The sequence below is a fragment of the Manacus vitellinus genome, unplaced genomic scaffold, assembly GCF_001715985.3.
Source record: "Manacus vitellinus isolate BGI_N305 unplaced genomic scaffold, ASM171598v3 scaffold_3_pilon, whole genome shotgun sequence".
Lineage (NCBI taxonomy): Eukaryota > Metazoa > Chordata > Aves > Passeriformes > Pipridae > Manacus > Manacus vitellinus.
Genome location: NW_021940535.1, coordinates 33,192,891 through 33,213,734, shown reverse-complemented (window position 1 = coordinate 33,213,734; position 20,844 = coordinate 33,192,891). Strand labels below are relative to the sequence as shown.

The 20,844-nt window shown below is 39.3% G+C and overlaps 1 protein-coding gene across 3 annotated transcripts in view; it reads left to right on the top strand.

The window, feature by feature from the left end:
* The window catches only part of CDK14 (cyclin dependent kinase 14), a 305,938-nt gene that overhangs the window by 46,316 nt on the left and 238,778 nt on the right, over window positions 1–20,844 (top strand). Inside the window, exon 1 of one of the 3 annotated variants that reach the window (XM_008933769.3) lies at window positions 12,957–13,069. The exons of 1 other annotated variant lie outside the window; for it this stretch is intronic. Coding sequence is in view for 1 of the 2 variants with exons in the window: in XM_018075820.2 (XP_017931309.1) it covers window positions 13,255–13,329 (75 nt within the window). In the remaining variant the exon portion in view is untranslated. Of the gene's footprint in view, window positions 1–12,956; window positions 13,070–13,227; window positions 13,330–20,844 lie in introns of those variants that run through there. One more of the 3 variants, XM_018075820.2, reaches the window with a different exon arrangement.

Genomic DNA, 20,844 nt, shown 5'->3' with positions numbered 1-20,844 from the left:
AAGGAGGAATGTTACATACAATGGATTTGAACCAAAATGCCCTGTTAAAATTTGGCTTTAGCTGTGAAGACTGTTTCTTGCACTTATTTTACTTCTCTTTTATACTGGGGTTTTCAGTGTTGTCATTTCTGACAACTTAATTGAGAGTTTCATAAACTTCGTTCTTGTTCTGAGATGTTTAGGATTTGGCATTTATGTGACCATCTTCTTAGCATTTCAAAAGTAACTGAGAGATAAAACCAATGTGTACTGAAGACCTACTTAACATTGCACTGGGGATGTTGAGCACATCATGTAAACTACTATAGAACTTTTTTCTTTTTTTTTTTTTCTTTGACTGAGTAGGACAACAGGACCTGAGGGGCCTTGACACATGAATTGGTTTTCTGCTGCTGGTACTAGCCTTCAGAGAAATTGGGAAAGGTGGTGTCCCCCTTCCCAGAGCTGTGAAAACTGTGATAAAACCAATTAGCCATCTGTGCATGTATTGTAATTGGAGGTTCATGCTGTCATGGGCAGTTAAAGAACAACCAGTCTTTTGTGTGTTTATCTCTCAACATACTGGTTGCACCGAGGTTAATGAGACTCTGTAGGAATGTAAACACCTCTGATATAAGTGTACAGTATGAGATGTTTATTTTTATTGTAATATTTCAGATAGGAACTGTTTATTTTGAAAGTGTCAGATCTTTGTTTGGCATATGAAATCCAGAGGCAGCCATAAGAACTCTTACAGCAATTTTATGTGTGGTTTTTTTTATATCACTGTGGCTTCAATGGAATCTTAGTTGGAATTCTTCTTGTCTGAATTTTTATTGCCTTAGTAATTGTGTCTGTTTTCAGTCTTTTTACATTTTAAATTATTTCTACAACATTTTCTAAGGACAGATAGATTTTCTATTAGATATTCTATTCTATATGAGCCCTCAATATTATAAGCTCCTAAAGCATTGCAGGATTCAAAATTTTGTCAGGCAGCAACCATAATGTTATGCTGGAGTACCTTATACATAAAGGCTCTCCCAGTTCTGTTGGGAATCATACCTCAAAAGAGGTGTTCTGCAACATTTACATTTCTGAGGCCTTCAAACCTTTGCTCAGTTTAAGTTGCAGTTTGTCCTTGAAATGCTCTAGGGGAATCATAATTTATATGTTTTGTTGGTTCGCTTGTTCTAGACCTCTTTATCCACTTACCACTCATAATTAAATGCAATATTGGTTTTTAGGGTAAAACTTTTGTTTTCCTCCTGATCCTTTAGGAGGTTTTGTAAACAGAGGGGTTTATCCAATAAAATGGGGATCTACACATAGAATCATAGAATATCTCACAGTGGAAGGGATCCATGAGGATCATCAAGTCCATCTCCCTGCTTTTCTCAGGACTACCTAAAACTAAACCATATGACTAAGGGCATTGTCCATACATTCTTTGAGCTCTGACAGGCTTGGTGCCATGACCACTTCCCTGAGGAGCCTGTTCCAGTGACTTACGACCCTCTCAATGAACACCCTTTTCCTAATGTCCAATTTGAACTTCCAGTGGTGAAGCTTCCTGCCATTTTCTTGTGTCCTGTCACTGCTCATGTACATATTGTAGTTTGGGTTGTTTTTAATTTGGCCAACACCTTAAAATCTGAGTAAAGCTTGCCTAATGTTAATGTGGAAGGCATATTGTTACTCACTGGTATTATCTGAGGCAGGCACAACCTGGCTGAAGATGAAATGCTTTATTTGAACATCAGACTAGATAACATGAGAGAAACAATCATTTAAAGTTACAGCAAATACATTGTTCAGATTGCAAACTAAGTTTTACAGAAAGACAAGATATGTTACAACCGAGAACCCATAGCAAAAATTACAAATACATTTTGCTACAAGAAGTTTCCTTCCTTTTTTCTTTTTAATAGGTAATATCACTGGTTTTCTTAATCAATTCTCCTCTTACCTCTAAACTGTTCTGCTTCTGAAACCCCCACACTGAAACAGAAGGCAAGGGAGGGTGGAGCTTCCCCCATCTTTCACTGGAATAGGTAGTTGGTTTGGTCAAGGACACTCATCTTGCTTCTCTGTCTATAGTCTAGTAGTGAAGACCCATTTTAATGACTAAACTGCTAGAGTAATACTAATATTCTTTTCAAGTATCAGTTAAGAAGACATCTTACTAATTGGAAGAACAATAGAATAATTAAGTATCAATCATTCTACTTCATACATGCTTGACCAACCTGATTGCCTTTTATGATGAAACAACTACCTGGATGGATGAGGGGAGAGCATAGGATATTGTCTGTCTTGACTTAGCAAGGCTTTTGACACTGTCTCACAACATTCTCATAGGCAAACTCAGGAAGTGTGGACTGGATGGGTGGACAGTGAAGTGGATTGAGAAATGGCTGAATGGCAGATCTCAGAAAACTGTAATCAGTGACCCAGGGTCTAATTGGAGGCCCATCATTAGTGGTGTCCCCCAAGGTCCAATACTGGGCCCAGTATTGTTAACTTGTTCATGAATGACATGCATGAAGGGATGGATGCCTCCTCAGCAGGTTCCCTGACAACACAAAGATGGGAGGAGTGGCCGATACCGCAGAGGGCTGTGCTGCCCTTCAGAAGGACCTCGACAACCGTGGAGAGGGACAGAGAAGAAATGTCTGAAATTTGACAAAGGCAAGTGCAGGGTCTTGCACCTTGGGAAGAATAACCCCAAGCACCAGGGCAGACTGGGGACTAGCCTGTGGAGATTCAGCTCTGTGGAGAAGGCCCTGGGGGTCCTGGTGGACAAAAAGCTGCCCATGAGCCAGCACTGTGCTCTGGTGGCCAAGAAGGCCAATGATGTCCTGGGGTGCATTAGCAAGACCATTGTCTACAGGTTGAGGGAGGTGATCCTGCCCCTATTCTCTGCCCTAGAAGGCCTCACCCAGAGTACTGTGTGCAGTTCTGGGCTCCTCAGGACAAGAGGGACATGTAGCTCCTAAAGTGGGTAAAGAAGAGGGCTACAAAGATGATTAAGGGACAGGAGCATCTCTCTTATGAGGAAAGGCTGGACCTGTTCAACCTTGAGAAGAGATGGCTGAGAGGGGATCTCATGAATGTCAATGATTAATTGAAGGGAGGGTGTCAAGAGGATGGAGCCAGGCTCTTTTCGGTGGTGTCAAACAATAAAACCAGAGGCAATGGGCAGAAACTGATGCCCAGGAAGTTCCATCTGAATATGAGAATGAACTTTACAGTGTGGGTTACTGTGCCCTGGAACAGATTCTCTAAAGAGGTTGTGGAGCCTCCCTCAATGGAGATTAAAAAAACTTCTGGATGCAATTCTGTGCAATGTGCTCTAGGATGACCCTGCTTGAGCAGGGAGGTTGAACCAGATGACCCACTGTGATCCCTTCCAGTCTGAACCATTCTGTGACTCTGTGATTCTGTCTTGTGAGAGTTCTGGAGAAATAAGTGCCTGAGCCCCAAAGCAACCATGCTTAAAGAGAGATGCACGGCTGCATTTATGCATATTTTGGATACCTTCTGGAATGGTCAAAACAAAAATAGTGAAGTTATAAAGCACTGTATGGTGATTTTGATATATGATGACTACTTAGTACGAGTTATTTTTTAATCTTGGTGTTTGGAAGCACACCTCTCCCCCTCCCCAATACTACAGAGAGCTGTCATGCAAAATAAAATGTTGAGTATTTTATTGTCTCTCTGGTTTGAAACATTGTGCTGTAAATCCTGTAGGGGTAATTTAAGTGGAAGAAGGTGTCCATTCAACCTTAAACCTGTCAGTTCTATGGAGTCATTCACCTATTTTATCATAAACCTTAATTTCTTCTCTTTCCTTATGTAGTAGGGAGTCTTCATCTTGATACAAGAGAGATAGATAAAGGCTAGATAGATTAATGAGTGTATTTTTCCCATGTCATTTAACCAAGAGAAGTGTCATTTGAATTTGAATTTATTAGACTGAGACAATATGTTACTTTAAAATTTCTTATAAAAGTTCAAGAAATTATTGAATATCTGAAACAAGGTAAGGGAAATTCTTTCCCACCTCTGAAAGTGGTATTTTGCTCCTTTTACAATTATTAAAACTTCTGAGCCTTCTTCAATTTTCTTTATAGGCCACGTATTTGCTCTCAAATAAATCTGTTGCTTTATAAATCTGTTCCAGTCCTCTGTAGCCACTGTGTGCTCCATCACATGAAAATCCATGTTCTTCTACTTCATGAGATGGTAGGGCAATAATCTATTTAACAACATATTGTAATGGGGTTCAGCTCTAGAGATACAGAAAGAGGTGGTCTGAGGAGGAAAAAAAAAAGTGCTTAGGTGGAATTTTCTGTGAGAATGGCTGCTCTGTGAACATGTAAGCTGCAGTAGCTGTGCTACCACTACTTGCATTTCTGTTGGTATTTTTTATGGCATGAGAAAGAGGCTTTTTTCTCTTGTCCTTTCTGAAGTTTTCTGTCTTCAGCAGCTCACTCCTCCTGAGATGCTTTCTATTTCTTGCCTAAGAAGTCCTGGGAAAATAGATAAGCTGCTCAACATGCATTAAAGCTTTATCAACTTCTGGACTGAAGTGCCCTTCAGTGAGAATGCCCAGGTGAATGCAACCCTCTTGTCTGAATTACAGAGATAAAACAGGACAAGAAAAGCAGTGTGCAAGGGGCTAGTGACCCAGACAGTAAAGGACTTTTTAAGTCAAAATCAACCCTTTATATTTAACTAAAGAACAGATAAATATTAGTGCAATACCTGCAGTTCTAGTGCTTGTTTCCTGTGAGCACTTGACTCAGCGTTGCACTACCTTGAGCTTTGAATTGCCTTTTTGCTGATCGTCATTCTATGTCAATTTAATTAGTAAAGAACAAAGGTGTGGGTGACTGCAGTGAAACTCTTGTCCATTAAGTAGTGCAGCCTTCTAGACAAATATAGCTGGAAGGAGGGGAAGATGATTCTCACAGCTGCTCCTCATGTTTTATTATGAGAAGCAACAATATTCCTAAATCAGGTATTACTTGAATGTTTCTATTCAGTTTGTCAGCGACTTCTTTAATTTCATACCATGCCACCATCTGACCTAGTGTTTAGCTTTCATCATCATCAGCTTTTCCAGTCATTGTGATTTGCATGGTGCTTATACATTTGTCACATGTGTCATGTATGCCATAAGGAACCAGCAATATACCCATTTTTGAGCCTTAGAGGGGAATGACAACTCACCCTCCAGGTAGGAGACACAAGACATGGAAGAGGGATGAAAAATTGATGCATTAAAAAAAGCTATTTAGTTTAACTGCCAAAAATTGCCCAAGGATTTTGCAGTATAGACTATTTGGATGATAAAATGATAATGTTATTTCATACTGATATGTACAAACTGATGCATATGAAGAACTTAACTGCAGCTATGCATGTGTAATGATGAGTCTATACAAATTACGTTATTCTGGATAAGAATGATATGGTCATTGGATAACAGAGTGAAGGTAGTGACTGGTGTTTAACAGTAGTCTAAAAAATAAGTAAACCTTCAGAGACAAATAATAAAAGAAAGGAGAACAAAACTAGACCTGCCATTATGTTGCAGAAATCCTGTTTTTATAAATATATTAAATATTAACGATCATAAGACAAAACCTACACAGTCCATCTCCTTCCTGTGCTGGGGACCCCAGAGCTGGATGCAACACTCTGGGTGAATTCTCATGAGAGCAGAGGGACAGAATCACCTCCCTTGCTGTGCTGGCCACACTGCTGGTGATACAGCCCAGGACATGTTTGGCTTTCTGGGCTTCAAGGGCACATTGCTGGCTCATGTCCAGCCTCTCACACACCAACACCCCCAAGTCCTTCTCCACAGAGCTGCTTGTGATCATCTCCCAGCCTGTATTTGATACTGAGGGTTGCCCTGACCCAGGCACAGCAGCTTGCACTTGGTCTTATTCATAGAATTATAGAATCAGCTGGGTTGGAAGGGACCTCCGAGATCATCAAGTCCAACCCTTGATCCAACACCGCTGTGGTTACCAGACCATGGCACTAAGTGCCACATCCAGTCTCATCTTAAGAACCTCCAGGGACGGAGAATCCACCACTTCCCTGGGCAGACCATTCTAATGCCTGATTACCCTCTCTGTAAAGAATTTGTTCCTAATATCTAACCTAAACCTCCCCTGGCACAGTTTAAGACCATGCCCTTTTGTCTTGCTGATAGTTGCCTGGGAGAAGAGACCAACCCCCACCTGGCTACAACCTCCTTTCAGGTAGTTGCAGGGAGTGATGAGGTCCCCCCTGAGCCTCCTCTTCTCCAGGCTGAACAACCCCAGCTCCCTCAGCCTCTCCTCACAGGACTTGTACTCGAGTCCCTTCACCAGCCTTGTTGCTCTTCTCTGGACCTGCTCCAGCACCTCATGAGATTCCCATGGACCCATTTCTCAAGCTTGTCCAGGTCTCTCTGGGTGGCATCCTTTCCTTCAGGTGTGTCAACCACATCACTCGTCTTGGTGTCATCAGCAAATTTCCTGAGGGTACAATCAATCCCTTCATCTCTGTCATTAATGAAGATATTAAATAACTCTTGTCCCAATATGGACCGAACAACAAAGCCTTTTATGTATCTCAGAGTAAAAATGAAAGGAGGCTAAAATCTAGTGCTTTCAAAGAAGACAAGAATTTCAGGGCATGACATATTTAAACTTGAGAAAGAGATGAAGGTGAATCCATAATTTTGGGCTGTTTTAATTAATTTATAGAAAGCTTTTTTCTCCTAGCTATAATGCTGTGGATAACTTCGGAATAGGATAGCACTGAGCTTTGTCCCAGTACAAGATGAGCTGTAGCAATATATGTAACTTGAAAATAAAACATTCTCAGAGATTCTTCCCTGGAGTCTATACTGGTAGATATTAAAAATCTATTGTTAATTCTTTATAACTGTCCCTAAAGAAAAACTTTGTAAACTCTGTCTCTAGTATTCATCGTTAAACTTCATGTCATAGAAATATTATTATGCTTTCCTGATTAGCCTTTTTTTTTTAATTGCAAATATGAGAATTGTCAACTATGTGGTTTTAGGAATTCTGTGTCACAGTAGATAGGTTAGTTTAATTAAAGCTACTCCAGTAAGTCATCTTGCTGATAGTTATTATCTTCCAGTTACAGAGCATACATTTGAATTTTGTACTGCTTGAGTTCTTGGAGGTGTTTTTGAACAATGTTTGACTAAGATGCTGATTTAAATATCTTTTTTTTTTCCTGAGTATCTGAGGTTGTGGTGCTTCTTACACAATATATTAGTAATATTAAGACAGGTTATGTATGTATACAGGTACATCATAAGGCATGGGAATTGTGGTGTATATTTTGTCTGGAATTTTATTTATGTATTACAAAGATACCTTCATTTCTATAGTGAAATGTTGCTCCTGTTGCTAGCACATTAATTTTATGATGCTGAAGATGAATGACTGCTATGACTCTCCTGCAAATTGGGGATGAAGAATTTAGGCAAACAAGACGCAGGTTATTTTACCTGACACTTGGTATAGGCTTCATATTCTTTCCAAATAGGCATTTTTTTTTCAGTGTAATTTTAATGTATTACAAAGGCATGAACACAGCACTATCTGAGATAGAATTCTGTCTTTGTGTAATAGTTGTGATTGTTTTTGCAAGCATGAGGGAGACAGGGCTGGGAGAAGACTATTCATTTGTTTTTATATAGCAAGGCATGCTTTATTATTTCAGGCTGAAGTATATTGCAGTCCAGTTTTGCATCTAGCTAGATGACCACCACCAGTGGGAAAACCCACAGATCTGCTTTCTTAAAAGTAGAATAATCACCAAATTCCATACTTTGACCAGGCTCTGTGCTTGGTATCTGTGTATATTGACTGCTGATCATGCTGCAGATATGAATGCTTCTGGCCTTTGCATGTCTTCTCTTTAAGGACTTTGGCTAATAATTAGAGGCTAATGTAATTCTGTAGAATAGTAGTTGTTACAATGCTGTTAACTAAGAGCTTAAAAAAAAAAGGAGAAAAAGTGAGGCTTGCAAAATAATATTTGATTTACCAAAAAGTGAACCCTAAATCAAGGTAAAAGACCAAATGTAAGTTCTTATCATAGATACACTGCACCAATGTGTTGTAGTCTGAATTATTTTATTTATATGAGATCTTTGCCACCATAGCAAGGAACGCAAAAGTATCAATAACAAATAAAACAATCTCTGTGCAACTGTATTAGTATTCACAGTAAGATGTGAACATGTTAGGAATGTTGGAGTTAGGTTTTCCTATTGCACAGAAAGAGTATAATTTGTATGAAGTCATTCTGTTAACCCTTTATATGCAAAGACCTGAAAATATATCTGGTCTGATTTGAAGTATGTTTCAGATGTGTAAAGTCATTGCACAGTGTTATGTTGTTGTTGTTCTGTTTGAATCTTCAGTTTAAAAATTCTTGGTAATTCAAAATGTAGATAGAACCAATCCCTAAACCCATAAAATCTTTTGGTCTTAGAAGTTGCAAAAATAATTGGCGCTATGTTGCATTGCATTTTATTTTAAACAGTGACTTCTAAGTGATGTTCCACCATACCAGATAATGCAGATGGTATATTTCAAATATTGGTATTATGAAACAAGTTTTGCAGCATGTTGTACTTGGAATAATTTGTTGTGCATTCCATTGTGCAATATTATCCGCTGCTTCACTTGCTTTCTTAAGATACAAATGATTTTCTTTGCATTCATCACATTTGTGTCACTGCTGGATTGTTTTATTAAGGTCATGTCTTCTGTACTAAGCTTCAGACTGAACTCAAACTTAGCAATTTAAAAAAGAGGTCATATTTTATTGTCACCTGTGATAGCAAGGACCTGAACTGGACTTGGACAGGTAATGTCCCATCCAGCCCTCTGTTTCTGAACACAACTTGTAAATAATTATGAAGTGGCTGGCTAGATGTCTAAATGACTTTCACAAGTGAGTAAATTTTCAAAAGTGTAAAATGTGTTCACTTTTCCCTTCTATGTTCAGTCTGCAGTTGTCAAAATGGAAGGGTTTGTGTTGAGGATCAGTGGCTCTTCTTAGTGGCAGTTTCTTCTATGAGGAGAAAATGGGCTCATGGATGTATGAAACTTGTACTAATTACTGCATTTGATTATTACTTCTTGGAAAGGAGTGAATTGTTGGCTACCTCTCTTCTTTGCGTCCTGTCTCCTCTCACCTCTCATGGATGATTCAATATAGAGTAATGAAAATAGGACATCACTTACAAATTCCATTTTAACAGTATGTAATATTACCACACAGAACACAAGGTAATTACTTGCATTTTTTCACTATGGCATATTAATAAATGATGGTTTGCATGTTTAGTTAATTGACCATCAGAGCTGTGACATTGTTTAATCTCTCTGTTTGAAGTATAGCAATTTGCAGATGACTGTATAACTATTATCTTGAAAAGCTCCAAAGATGCCTCCTTAAATGTGAGGAACTGTTCTCAAGTGCCACAGAGCACTTTGGAGCCTGCTCTGAGATGAAAGCAAGACTTAAAGTATTGATCATGTGATCAATACTTGTATTGGAGCTAACTTCCATGCAGAGCTTTAAAATCAAAACCCATAAGTATTTATTTTTTTTAATATTATTTTATTAACACTTTTTTTTAGTTAGTTATTTTCCCATCCCCTTAGAAAACAAACCAGTGTCATGCTACAGGGGTCTTTGTGTGGTCCATCGATTTCATTAGTAATTCTAGATGGCCTTAGCCTTTCAGCCAGGTTTCCCAGTCCTCTCTGTGGTTCCATGGGCAGCAACAGAGCATGTATTTGTGTTCCGGCCACGTTATGTTCAACCACAGTCTGCAAATGGGTTTGGGATTAAGGGAAGGGATGGGGCCAGCACAGGAGAAGAAGGGAGATAAGAACAGTAGAGAGTCAAGCAAAAATTTTGGGAAGCCTGCATGGATGAACAAAGACTTCCTAACAAGACTCAAACGTAGAAAGGAATTATACAGAAGGTGGAAACAGGAACAAGTAACCAGGAAGAAATGCAGAGACATCTTCCAACTATGCAGAGATGCTGTTACAAAAGCTAAAGCCCAGCTGGAATTGAATCTGTTGAGAGATGTCAAAGACAAAGGCAACCAGAAGGGCTTTAATGTCATAAATGTAGATTTTTTTCAATACAGTAAAAATAATTAACTTTAAAATGTAGAAGGGTTTGGCTTCTTTGAGTTATATCCCATTACAGAGAGGTCCTGCAGAGAAACCTAGACATATCAGAGGGTTGGGCAATCACCAGCCCCATGAAATTTAATAAGGCCGAATGCCAGATTTTGCACCTAGAACAGGGCAACCCTGGATGTACATACAGTCTGGGGAATGAGGGGTTGGAGGACAGTACTGCAGAAATGGACCTGGGGGTCCTGGTTGAATATGAGTCAGCAGTGCCCTGACAGCCAGGAGAGCCAACTGTGTCCTGGGGGGCATCAGGCAAAACATCTCCAGCTGGTCAAGGGAGGGAACCTGCTCTGCTCTGCTCTGCTTTGGTGCAACCTCACCTTGAATATTGTGTGCAGTTTTGGGCACCACAATATCAGAAAGATATAGAGTGTCAAAAGGAGGGCAACAGAGATGTTGAAGGGTCTAGAGGGGAAGCCATACAAGGAGCAGCTGAGGTCACTTGGCTTGTTCAGCCTGGAGAAGAGGAGATGGAGGGGAGACCTCATTACAGGCTACAACTTCCTCACAAAGGGAAGTGGAGGGGCAGACACTGATCTTTTGTCTCTGGTGATCAGTGACATGACCTGAGGGGGTGGCATGTAGCTGTATCAGGAGAGGTTTGGATTGGATATTAGGAAAAGATTTTTCACCGAGAGCTAGTTGGGCACTGGAACAGGCTCCCCAGGGAAGTGGTCACAGCACCAAGCCTGTCAGAGTTCAAGAAGTGTTTGGACAACGCTGTCAGGCACATGGTGGTTCTTGGGATGGTCCTGTGTAGGGACAGGACTTGGACTTGATGATCCTGATAAGTCCCTTCCAACTCAGCGTATTCTATGATTCTATGACTTTGTAGGCTGTTTGGCTGGGTGTCTGTCTCTGTGCCTTGGCCCTACACTTTACCTGCTTCTGGAATGCAGTTCAGTGTTTCTCTGGCTTGCCTTTTGTGTTTCCTTTTCCCATGGCTGTCCATTACTTTTCCCTTAACATGGTGCCCATCTTTTGACACATACTGGTCTCTGCACGTGCTTACTCACTAGCTTTTTTCTCCTGAGCATCCTTCTCTCCTATTCTCCCTCAGTCTCAGACAAATTTGATGTTGACAGAATAAGGTCAAGAAATGTAAATGTTTTGAATGTATTTTCTCATAATTTCAGCTGGAAGCTTTTTTTTTTCACGTTTTCTTCTGAGCCCCATACTTGCGACCCCCTAGAAGAAACTTTTGCCCTAGAGAGTAGAAGTCATCTTTTTTTCAGGAGATGTGAAGCCTTCTATCTGCTTAGAAACCAAGCTGAGAAACTGAGAAGTCTTCTGGAATATGCCCCTGTGACTAAGGTTGTGAAATAGATGGGGGAAAAGATGACAAGTACTACGTAATTTTGGAAGCATTTTAGGGAATTTGCTCATGCCATTCAAGATTTATTGTCACTGAAGCCACTGATGCTAGGTTCAGCTGTCAACCTGGAGTTGAGAAGTATTTCAGCATGTGTTTAAGTCTTGGTGACTGTGGTGAGACTCGAGCAAATGTTTACGCCCACTCTGCTTTCTTCAAAGTGGGACTCTACAGGGGAGCCCATTTCCAATGGTTTTGTGATGAGAGTCACTGGAGCTGCCTGGGGCGTGAGCCAGGGCTGTGCTTTGCCTGCTAGTTCACTACACCTCTTCGTTACATAAAAATGAAAAATATATCAGGGTGTTGAGGATGTCATGTAAGCTGAGCTGTGTGCTTTCCCTCCTGAAGGTTTTGCTTATGTGTACGTTACTGTTCCCTCTTCTAGTATAGTCTCCCCCAACCCTGGGAGGTTTCTGGGGAGCCAGGAGCCATCTGAAGCACAGGCCAGCAGGGGTTGCTGTAGGAGTAGGAGATGGAGAAAATTCACTGCATCCCTTTTGTAGAAACCCTCCCTGAGGGTTTGGTCCTGCTGCCCTCTTTTCCCCCTACTGCACCCAAGCTCACGTGGGCTCAGTAGTGAATTCCCAGCACGGAGTAGGTGTCTGTTGCTTACTCACAGCTTTGTGCATTTTGTACGTTCATAAATTAAATACTAAGTTTCATCCTTACAATGCTGAAACTAACTTCATAGTTGATATTTTGACTCAATAAATTTTAAATGATTTTTAATATTTATTGTTTCTGTAAAAGTGGACAGTGGTATTCATAGTGCTTGATTCCAGATGCCCATAGATTATTGCTATAGTATTACTATTTGTCACTCAAGAACTTGCTAATTTTTTTCAGGACTGGGGTGGAATTGAATTGGGAATGATTAGTTGCATCCTTTTGATTGAATGTTGAGTTTTTTCCCTTAATTCCTGTGAAATCACCATTAGCTATTTTGGCTGCAGTTCTGTGTTGGGTTGAGGCAGTGTTACATTGTAAATCAATATCTTTTCAAAAAGACTGCTGTAAATTGCCTAGATAGCATATGCATGGTTACTTTGGCTGCAATGCTGCTGCAGAGCCTGGATACTCTGCCTTTCTGGGAACTCCACAGGCAAGTCCATCATATATTAAAAAAAAAAAAAATCATTTAGAAAGAGCATGGTATTGCTGTTGAATTTTAGACAGAGAAATATTGTACCCTCAGTGCTCATCTGTACCTTTAATATTTTACTCCACAGGGATTACCCTGTCTTGAGGGATTTCTTTGTTTGCTGCTTTAGATTTCCCCCTTTCTTAGCTGTAGTACAGCCGTACCATTTCAGCTTGCTAGTGCAGAAAGATGTTGTGAATTCAGTTGCTGAATGAGCCCAGCCTAACTGCAAACACTAACATTGCTAGAGAGATGCCAAAGAGTTGCAGGTGAATCTGACCTGATCCGGGCAACAGCAAAACGGTAAGATGGGGCTTGGTTAAATCTCTGGGACTAATTGGGTACTGGGGTTTCCTGTTTCAACCTGAATCCTGGTTATCACATGCTTCCAACTTGAGCAGGATTCATTCTGTGCATGTCAGGGTGGGTTTTCTCGGGAATGCTTAACATCCAGGCAGAGGGAGGCGGTGGGAAGCTGGGAACACCACATGAGACCTCTCGGCAGCCACCCTGGTGAGATTCCCCAGCAGTACTGCCTGCGGTTTGTAAATACCAGGGAAAAGGTAGGGGAAGGCTTAAAAGTGATGCTTTTCTCGTATCAGCTTTGTATTTCTCTCTCTGGCAGCCTTATTTGTAATTGTATTAAGAGGGTAGTATGGGCAATTTTTTCCGATACATGCTTGGCTGAACGCCCTCTGGGACGAGTGAGTGAAGGACGTGATCAGCCACTTTTTCATCTCTGCTAACAAGTCTTTGCATCTTGCTAGACCTGAATAAATGTTTTTAACAGTTACAGATTTGCTTGGTGGTGGAAGATAAAATTAAAGTGATCCTTTATAAATACATGCTGTATCATGGACGTCAGAATATCTTTTTACCTTGTTAACCTCTGACGTGATTTTATTTCTCTTGTCTTTATTTAATATAACAAAAAGTGAGGTAGTCTTTTGGAGTTGTCATTCTTGAATGCTTATATAGCAGTGTGTTGACAGAGGTTTGGATCTTAGTGGAATATTTCAGCATATGAAAGCTTAGAGCAGCAGCATGTTCAGGGAAAGAGAAAAGGAGCAGCACTTACCATTAGTACAAGACAGATCTAAATGTGACCATAGTATGAAATTATTCGAATTATTTCTGATGACTTAACTGACAGCTATTGTGTTTCAGTTGTAGATCGAGTCCTAGATTACTCTCAACAGAAGTCCAGTGGAACTGAACAAAAAATATTTCACCATGTGTTCTAGTATTTAAAAGAATTGAACTGTAGTAGTAATGGTAGAGTGATATGTTTTTTGCTATTACTAGTTAAGAGTAAAAGCAGAGAGGCTCTTTTCTAGGAGAGTATGCTTATCATTATGCAGCATTTGAATTATACTCCAGGAAGAGATCAGTTGTATATCAATGTGGGATCAAATAACTAGTTTGACAGCGATTCATGTTTGCTTTTTCTGTACTCGCCAATTAAAGGGTTTTTCTTCTCTGTCACTGAATATGATTAAAGAGCGAAGATTTGGTGTTATAGCAATTATTTTCTGAAGGTTTCATTATTATTTTGCTGGAGTTCCTTCTTTAAAAAACACTGTGTGTACTGCAATATAAGTGATGTGAGGTGATCTCTTTCACAATGTATACAAACTTAATTTATATAGTTTTGTCTCAGAAAATAGAGTTACCTTTTTTTGGGGCTCAAGAATTGTTTGGAATGTTTTTATTACAATAATTATTTCAGTTGTATTATTTCTTTTTTTGTTTTTATGGAAGTTTTCCTTTGCTTATACTATGTCTATTAATAAATTGCAAATAATTGTCTAATGCATAGAAGTAATTCAACCACTTGTGTTTACTCCCGTGTTATACAAGGAAAGAAAGTCCAGGCATGTGGAATTTTTTTAAAGCAAATTTTAAATTACATTTTTCTCTTAGTATTATGTTTTCATCTACTTCATATGTTATATTTGTTGCTTCCATCATCTTTCTTCCTCGAAGTGTTTTTTTCTAACCAAATCTAAAACCATCATCTCTGTTTGCTGTGTTAGTACAGGCTCTAGAGTTCTCTCATTTTAGTTTTCTGATTTTAAGAAATGACTAATGTTTTGGACATATTTTATTGATAAATAATATTCCCTATGGTATAATGGTAATATTTAGTTACACACCGATCCCAAATTAACTAGGGGGGAAAATTAACTTACAGTGTGGAAAATGTGTCCAAAAGTTAAGAATGCAGATGGGAAAGGGAAAAAATATATAGTTTAATGGGTGGATAGTGCCAAGTGCTCTATGGAGATGAAGATCTTCTCTGTGTGGATCAGTTTTCTAGTTAGGCTGGGGTCTGTCACAGCAGGAGATAAGGGCTTATCTGAGGAGTGAGTGTTTGCCATAGTCTCCTTCATGTCCCTGACTCTGGACAGAAAGAACTTCAAGAAGTTGTAGCTGAGCAGGCTAGAAATCATCAATGTTGCATCTTAATGCAAGGAGGCTGACCAACCATTAAAGTCCTATAGCAAGAAGGGTCATCTAACTATCTTTTTTTTTTAGCTATTTTGTTGCACAAATCTTGAACAAACCCAATCCCTAAAACCTCTAAAACCAAACCTATGCCCGCAGTTTTTGATGTTTTTCTCTCATGCTGTAAGCATGGGTGGGGTGTTTAAAGAGCTGGCCTCTGAGCAGGTGCTCTGTCTGTCTTGGGCAGGCAGTTCTTGTTTCTCCGAGAGCCCTCACAGACAAGAACATGGATGGAGCCATTGGTGGGACTATGAGCAGGCTGCAGAGTAGGTGTGCCTGGCTGGTCCCACAGGCAGCTGGCATGGGCAGCTCTGCTGGGCTCCAGCTGCAGAGGGAAGGGATAAAGGATTATTTGCTTCTTTAGGGGAAATCCTTGCGCAGTGCCTGCTGCCACGGGGCATTTGCTCCTGTAGGTTTCAGTAGCTGCCCTGGGCAGATCTTTGGGGTCAGCATAAGTTTACTGGGATGAGAATGTGTGGGAGTGCTCAGCCTGGGGCAGGTGAGGCTTTGGGCTGTCGTGTTCAGTGACTTCTGAATAAATGTGCGTGTAGATGTGCCCCTTAAGAGTCACAGGAGCTGCTGGGCAGACAAACCCAATCTATGAGGTTATTTACCTTTGAAGTCCCAGCAAGTCAAATATAGTCAGCTGTGAGGCAGTGCTATACTCAGTTTGTGAATTGGGTTTTGGATAATATTAGTGTTAAAATGTTCCTGAGTGTTTCGGGTACTGATAAAATGATAATTACAGTTTACAAAGCCTGTTGAAATGAAGAGGAATATCCTAGCAAATATTAACTGAAACAACAGAGAGTCTGTGCAATACCAGTTCTCCAAAGCCTGTTTCTGAACTAGAGAAAAGTGTAACTGGTGCCCTTACTTTGGGAAGAACAGATTAATTACTATTTTCTGAACTTGAGTTCACTTAGGTAGGTCCATACTGGCTTCCGGAATCTCTGATTAGATTTTTCTTTTGGTACTTTGGAAGGTACATGAATTTACTGATGGTTAGTTAAGAAACAGAATCTTAAGGCCTTTATTTTTCTTAATACTGCAATCATAATGTTAGTGTCAGGACAACTTCTCCCAGTAGCAACTCCATCAGTCATTGAGTGCTTCTTCCACCTACATGGTGACTTCTGGGTTTTGGTATAGTTCAGTAAATACCTTTCTGTGATCACTTTTTCCTTTGAGATAAGTGTATTGTGTATTGTCAGAATTATTGATCATATGCATCTCTTTCACATGTGCCATATTTTTCACTGATATCCTCTGTTCCACTCTCTAATAAAAGCCTATATATATTTCTGGATTTAGCAGTTCAGCAAAAAGCAAGTAGTGAAATAGTAATTTAATGTAGTACTGAATGATGAATTCAGGGGGGTGATTTTGCATTTTAAGATTTTTGAAACAACCCCATAAACACATAATATTGCCTCTGTAGAAGTAAATTCCATGCTTTCTCTTTGTTGCTGGTGAGGGATATGTTTATCATATTCCTGGGTGGATGGGCTTCTCTGAAGTTCCTGTATCAGTTCTGGACTGGCCTGCAGAGGACGCGGAGGCACAGAGTTTTATTTGTTAATTGTTTTACTCTGTGTTGATGTGCTAGTCAGAAATGGTGTGAAAAGTTTGGGTGGAGATTCTCATTTTATTTTGCAAAAATTTTTAGAATTTATTGTTGGAATTTGTGTAAGTTAATGCTAGAGTAGAACTTGCTATCTCATCCTGCTGACTAGAAGGTCTGTTGCGACTTCTGATTGAAAAATAACTTGATAAACTTCAACTAGACAATAAATAAATATAAAATAATCTAAGTTTGTAACAAACATCATATCAGCAAGCTTTTGACTAGCCTTTATCATTCTGTCCTGGAAATTGAATACAATTTATGTCAGTTATATTTCAGTTTTGCTGTGTCGGATGTTTTTAATTTAATATTAAATTCTATACAACTTACCTGAAAAGGAAGATACTGAATGTTGCCAAGAGAGTGGTGAGGAAATGAAAGGCATAACGTCTATTTATATATTGTGAAAGCTCAGCTTCACTTAATTCATTTCTGATACTTTCAGTATCATTTCTGATACTTTCAGTCTACAAGCTTAGTGCGTTTGAATATGTCCTCTTCCATTTTATTAAATCTTCATGTAAGAGCAAAGAAAATGTACTTAAACAGTTAGAGAATATGTGTAAAATATGTTTACCCAGACTTCCTGGTAAATAGTGGGAGTTTTAATGAACAAATGGGTTCTGTTGCTAAATGTTGGCTATAGAAATGTTATATTATGTCATGCAGAAGAGTTGTCTTGAAAAGTTCTACAGTTAAATGATGGAGTGGTTGGTTTTGCTGCTGTCTGGGAAAGTGGTGGAACCACCCCCTAACTTTCAAGTTGGCAAGGAATTCCCTGTATTTGGCAAAGTAGTCCAGATACATAAAATTATATAATCTTAAAATGTGATTGTACTGCTGGTAGGCAGCTATGCAGGGAAAGCCAGGCAAAATATCTGCAATCAGTCTCAGTTTTGTGAAAGTTTTCATGAGAAACTTAATGTACTGGAAGGATGGAGGACTTCTCACTGATGTTCTAATGATAGCTGTGATTTTTGACCAATTTGATTCTTAGGATTTGTTGCTTGTTGAAAGTGATTCATGATGCACTCACAGCTTGGAGGTGCAAATTGCCACCAACTGCAGAAGGCTTGGCTGTTTTGTACTGTTACAGCTTTTTCTTTAGGTTGATTTGAGCATAGTCATAAGTCTACTACAGCACATATTTGGCTTGAACACATCAAAGCAGCAGCGGTGATTTTCACTTCTCTGTTGAAATACATAGTTTTTTTAAAAATTGAGCATTATCTCTGTGCTATTCATAGAATTTTTCTTATAAAATTGCAGTCCTTCTTATAATGAGCTCTTCTCACTATCAGTTTGAAACTTCTCCATTTTAAGTTTTAGATGTCTTTGTAAGAAAAGATATACTGGAGTGTTCCTCATATTCTGAATAACTTTAGATGCTGTAATTTTCATTATGCCAGCTGACTCAATTCTGAATTGTGGGACATGGTATGTTTGTGAGCATAGCGCATATGCACTGAGAAACAAGTTTCATTATGCTTCTGTACACCTTTTTGCTTTGAAAGTGATTGTGCTGCTGCAAGTCTGACAAACCTGCAGTAGCTGCTAGAAAATTCCTTTGAGACTTTTCATTCAAGTTTTATAGAATTCTGTAAGCAGGGCATTTGTCTGAAAGGGGGGGGAAAAGAAAGAACAAGTTAAAAAAAAAAAGTCAGGTGTGCATGAGATCCAAACACAGAGGAGGACTTTTCATTTAATTGTTTGTGAAACTGGGCTTGTCATCCTCTTCTGAACTCTCAAACTTCCATGGAAGAAAGCAATGGAAGAAAAGTCATAGATGCCTGTTATTAAAATTTCTGGGAGATTGTGTTGGAATATGGGTTATTCACATGTCTGGAGATTACTTGCACAAGTGAATAATGAAAACTTGAAGCTCTTTTTCTGCCTACTCCTTTCCACTGTGCTGATTTGACAGAGGATACTTTGTCAAATTCAGTGGTTTGGAAGATAATATGTAGGGGAGCAGATCTAGAAACACTTAAGAGAGCTTGTCTTTCCTTGTGACATTGATCTGCATTGGAAGCTGCATTTCTCAAGCTGTAGGGTTGTTAACTTCAGGGATGAAGCACCTAAGAGCAGGAGGGATTTCTTTCTTGGTGCTAGAATGAAACTTTGAAATGCGTTAGCAGAATGAAACAAACAATTTTCATTACCTAGTTTTTCCTCTGGCTTTTTCTAAAGATAGTAAAAAAAAAAAAAAAAGCAAGGAAAGAAGACAAATGCAGAAAACAGGGAAGTGAATGAAATAGATTTTTGTGTATTTTTTTTTCACATTAAGGAAATGGTCTGAAGGAAGAATAGCCAAACTAATTTATCATTCTAGTCTTTAATTATTTTTTCCAACGTGCTTTTAGAGCATCTGCTGAAGATAATGTGAGCCTACCATTGATTTGTAAAGGACCATACAGCATGCTGCTTCAGTGCAATGAGGGTTGTCATCATATCAGACTGAAGGTGGTTGTAAAACCTTTCCACCAGCAAATGCATATATTTCACAAAAATGATTACATGATCTGTCTCCTTTCTCCTTTCTTTTTATTAAAAAGTGCTCTTCAGCATATATGTGAAGAGCGTACTGTGAAAGATCTTGAGTAGCTGGGCTTAAGTCTTATACTGTCAGTTCCATGACCAGATCTGACCAACAGCAGTATTTTTGTTCCCTGCTTGTTAGAGGACAATTTTTATTTTAATGTGGATCAGAGGTACTTGGTGATAACTGTGAAAGAATAAAGAGGCTTGCTAGGGGTACGTAAAGGAGTCTAAAAGAACTAGGTGGAACCTATTTTCAAGGCATGGAATTGTTTACAATTTATTTTCTGAAAAACCTTACTGACAGCCTCAGAATCTAGCAAGAATAGGCATTTTGTTGTCAAGTCTCTCAAGATTTCTCACACTTAACATGGCAGTGGGAAGACTTATTGCATTTATGGATACAACTTTGATAACTTCATGATCGGGGGAGTGATAGAATAAAATTATAAACTTGTAAACCCAGAAAGACTTAATATACTGTTCGCACAAAACTACTAATACTGCACTTATGGAAAGAAAACTGTATAAACTTGCACTGGCACATGTAGCCATCTGTTGGAGCAGGAGGCTGATATGGGAAAGGGATTGAAATATTTTTTTAATCTTTATTTTTAAATGCTGTTCATATGGTTACAGAGGAGGATAGACAACAGCTACAAATGGGTAACTAAGTAAAAGAGTATAGAAACCACCTGTCACAATTTCATGGGAGAATGTTTATGTTCAGACACTTTCTCCACCGCTCTGCTGGTTACCAAGGCATCCTTGGCTCTTGCTTGGCTCTGGAAGCTGCTTCTCCCACACTGACACCTCTGCTGATCCCCTACTGTGCCCTCCTGTTTGGTTTACTGGACGAGTAAACCTGCTTTTGAACACAGCAAGTCTGGAAACAGTTTAATGGAAGCAGCAGCCTGGTTGCAATTTCAGGAAAAGCTTGCATGGCATATTACATTACATGCCACTGTAGCAAATGTGAGCATTGCTCAAGTAAAAGGAAGAATTTATTTGCCAGACTTTATTACTAACACAGCTATTGCCTTTTGGGGCATCAGTACAGAAATAGAGCAAAACGCCCCTTTAGATCAGCTCCGTTGAGTTTCTGTCTCTTTTCATGAACATTACACGCTGTCAGGACTTTGATGTGACCTTTTTCTGAGACCCTGTCCTTAGGTGACTCCTCCTGACGTCTGTTGTCACAGAACAGGGTTTTGCTTTGAGGACATATGTGGGCTTTTATAGACCTAAAATCTAATCCAGGTTCTCTTCAAAACTGGACCTTTTTTCCCTGTGAGGAGAGGAATATCAACTTTAATGGACTGAAAACTCACTTTTCTGAAGTTAGGCTGTGCTATGAACAGAAAAAAAATTAAATTTTTGAAGTGCTCGGCTCTGCCTTGCCATG